Source organism: Salvelinus namaycush, chromosome 16 (assembly GCF_016432855.1).
Source record: "Salvelinus namaycush isolate Seneca chromosome 16, SaNama_1.0, whole genome shotgun sequence".
NCBI lineage: Eukaryota > Metazoa > Chordata > Actinopteri > Salmoniformes > Salmonidae > Salvelinus > Salvelinus namaycush.
Genome location: NC_052322.1, coordinates 4,323,192 through 4,327,084, shown reverse-complemented (window position 1 = coordinate 4,327,084; position 3,893 = coordinate 4,323,192). Strand labels below are relative to the sequence as shown.

Here is a 3,893-nt window from a genome sequence, read left to right as displayed (position 1 = left end):
GGAGCTCTTGCCCTTCAGCATACAGTGAGATTTTGACCCAATTTCTCAAGTCAGAAATAACTTATTTGGCCAACCACCTCATGTCAGATAATTATAAAATATTGTTTTATTTTTTGTTTTATAACATGTTTCGTTCATGTAACACATTTTATTTTGAGTGCACTCGCATTATGCATACACGGCGACATTTGATTGGAAATATTGATTTCTGACATACCTTAAAATGTGCATAATGACAATTCAGGAATGACACCAATAAAACCGAGAACCAACATTGAGAATATTGTTATTTCTCTCAATTCCTGCCACCCCACTTTCCGTCTTCTAAAAACCTCATCCAGTGTCAAAATCGGTAGGCTATTATAGCCTAACATTACGATTGTTAGTTGGGTATTTAGGGGTTTGTTGGGGTTTTGGTGAATTCAGTTGTGGAAAAGGGCGTTCAGCTCCTCGTACACGGGCGCCCTGTCATGGTGTAATAAGTGTACGTCATGAAATGGCGGCGGCACGTTTTCAGAGTGCGCGGAACCGCTGCGCGCTCCCGGTGTGCCGAACGCTTGTCCGTGGACAGCAGACATTCCGGAGTAGTGCATAGCATAGTGATAGTTCATGTCTGTGTCCGGCGACCCACACTCCAGTTGACTCACGGAAAAGTTGCCGTTGACGCACACAGGCGAGCTGTGATGGCCCCCATAGTCTGGGCTGTTGTACTCTGGGGAGATTGCCCCTGGGTAGACCGCATCGCCGTAGCCGTAGTTATGGGTCCTCATATACCGACTGGAGCCGGGTTGGCACTGAGGGCTAGACAGACGGGGACACTGGTAGGAGTAAGGGTGCACGGAGAAAGAGGAGTTGGGGACATGGAACCGGGCTCCGTCAGGACACTGCTCTGTCAAGAAGTTCCGAGAGTTGAGCTGCAGACAACCAGCAACTAGATTCGTGGTGGGCTGGGACAGGCCCTTGCACAGTGTCTGCACGTAGGATACCACATCTGGCCTTTTCCCATGGCGCAAGATCTCCCCGAGCGCCCAAATGTAATTCTTGGCCAGTCTCAGCGTCTCTATCTTTGAGAGTTTTTGCGTTTTGGAATAACAGGGGACTACTTTGCGCAAATTGTCCAGCGCAGAGTTCAAATCGTGCATACGCGTTCTCTCTCGTGTGTTGGCTTTTTGACGCCGCACCTTGGAGCGCTCAATTCGTGCTGGCGTCAGCTTGCGTTTCTTTGGCCCGCGCTTTTCGCCTATGTCTCCACCCTCGTTCTCATCACCACAGTCCTCATCGTCGACGTCATCGGCGTCATCCCCAGCCATCTCGGACTGATCCCGGCTGCTTCCCTCTCTGGCATCGCCGTCATCCAAGTCGTCGTCTTGCAGGGGACCCAGGTCTTCCTCATTGGTTTTGGAATCCTCGCCCTCGCTGTTCTCCACCCAACCCGAGAGCTTCTGGACATCCGGCAGAACCTCGCTGAATAGCCTTGTCAACATGGTGGCACTGGAAAACACATCACAAGACAGATGAGAACTATAAGCAGTTCCAGACAGTGCATGGTCTTGGTGATAGGTATACATCTATATTCGGATAAGACATAGCCTATATGTGCACTTGAGCCAAGTTCCATAGGCCTCCAATAGAATAGGCTAATGTTCTTATAAAGAACTTTAGACATAAGAACTTTAGACATGGGGTTAATTCATGAGTCTAAAATGACTTTGATTAGGCTATTCGTCAAAAATAACAGGCTATTATTAATTATTTGTTTTATCTTAGTAGGGGGTTGCTACAGAGGGGCGACAGACGGGACCAACTAAGCTCTTCCCCAATTCTACGTGCACGTGCCTTGGCGTGCAGTCTCACAGCAGGTTTTTTGGTGCTGGCCCTATCATAAGGTCCCATGGGGCACATTGTGCGGCGAGTAGACCACCCCACACAAATCAAATCAAATGTATTTATATAGCCCTTCTTACATCAGCTGATATCTCAAAGTGCTGTACACACACTATTTCTGGCCACATTCCAACACAGGCATAATAAATTGTGGACTAATTTTATAATATACCCTACCCATAAATTAAAACAAATTTCTGATGATATTTACAATTTACTTCATTGTTATTTGCATCGAATAAGAACCGATTCTACGCATGTGTGAATGGCCTAAATGGTTATGCCAATTTGACATGACAGATTTGCAGATTAGCCATAGCTTTCTTTTCTTCCCTTTCCCCTTCAAAAATTAGCAGGCTGCCACAGCAGAACTAAGTCTTCAGTCTATAGTTTTGTAGGTTATCTGGATTGGGAAAAAGAGGATAAAATCAGCTCTGGACAACTATGCTTACAGTAACATGCTGACCAGACCGCCATCGTGCGCATGTTGATTGTGTCCCTCCACAGACACGATTAGGACACGCAGGTTTAAATATCAAAACCAACTCTGAATCTACTATATTCATTTGGGGACAGGTCAATAAGCAAACATTTATGGGAATTTAGCTAGCTATCTTGCTGTTGCTAGCTAATTTGTCCTGGGATATAAACATTGGGTTGTCATTTTACCTGAAATGCACAAAGTCCTCTACCCCGACAATTAATCCACATATAAAAGTGTAATCTGAGTTAGTTTCTAGTAATCCCTCCTCCTTCAGGCTTCTTCTTTGGACTTTATATGGCGGTGTTGTTTTCCTGGGGCCCAGAGTTTTTCCTGATCTGGTAGCTTACCTAACCAACTCTAGACCCTAGTTGAGGCATTTGATTTACTTCCATATAAACAGTTACTCCAGGTGTTATAGCCTACCCACGTTTTTCAGTCGCAATTAACACATGTAATGATTTGCATGATATTGTTCAAAATGAACCCTGGTTTGTTGTAATGTTGTAAGGTAGGCCTACTGTAGCTTACTTTTATATTGTATGACAGGGTTAACCTTTCATTTTTGATAGGCTAACGTTACTTAATGACATGCTGTTATAGCAAGTCTGTATTTGGTCTTGAAGCTAAAATGTAATGTGTGTAGCCTACAGACAAGAATATAAAAACTATAATTGTCTGCTTGTGAATTGTTGCAATATTCAAGAGTGTAATATGGTTCGGTTGCATTATACAAGATTTGAATATGTTTATAAGAACCGTTTCTGTCATTGTTGAATAGTTTGTGCTTACTGGCTAGTGGTATTTACTGTCCTACTCATGGTCAATTTGAGCTGCGGACCAAGAATGTCGCGTTGCCAGCCTGTTACGGCAGATTTCCTCCTCTTCGTCTGAAGAGGAGGTGTAGGGATCGGACCAAGACGCAGAGTGGAAAGTGTTCATATTTTAATGAAAGTAAACTGAACACTTCAAGATACAAAACAACAAACGTGACCAAACCGAAAACAGTCCCGTGTGGCACGAACACTGACACGAAATACAATCACCCACAAAACCCCAACACCAAACAGGCTACCTTAATATGGTTCTCAATCAGGGACAACGATTGACAGCTGCCTCTGATTGAGAACCATATCAGGTCAAACACAGAAATAGACAAACCAGACACAAAACAATGAATGCCCACCCAACTCACGTCCTGACCCACTAAAACAAACCATTAACACAATAACTAGGGGCAGAACGTGACACAGCCACAACGAAGGTAAGGCAAGGATGTAATGTGAATTGAAAAGTAGAATTCTCTTCCGCTACCATGCTCCTCACACTCTCCTTCACATCTTGTAGTAAGAATAGGGCCATAATGCTCTGACACACAGACACACATTTACCATGTGCTGCTTAGCATGATTTCCTTTTCATTTGATTTTAGGTTATGTCAAATCAAGTCTGTCCCGAAATGGCTCCATTTCAAAGAGATATGATTTCAGGGACTTTTAAAATAAAGTCCCCAACCCCCTCTCAAACG

The 3,893-nt window shown here is 44.1% G+C and overlaps 1 protein-coding gene across 1 annotated transcript; it reads right to left on the bottom strand.

Moving 5' to 3' along the window:
* Nucleotides 1–403: 403 nt before the first annotated feature.
* Nucleotides 404–1,484, bottom strand: LOC120060586 (neurogenic differentiation factor 2-like). The gene has a single exon (XM_039009961.1). It carries the CDS (start codon nucleotides 1,482–1,484, stop codon nucleotides 423–425), a length of 1,062 nt encoding a protein of 353 aa, XP_038865889.1. The 3' UTR covers nucleotides 404–422.
* Between the last annotated feature and the right edge of the window lie 2,409 nt (nucleotides 1,485–3,893).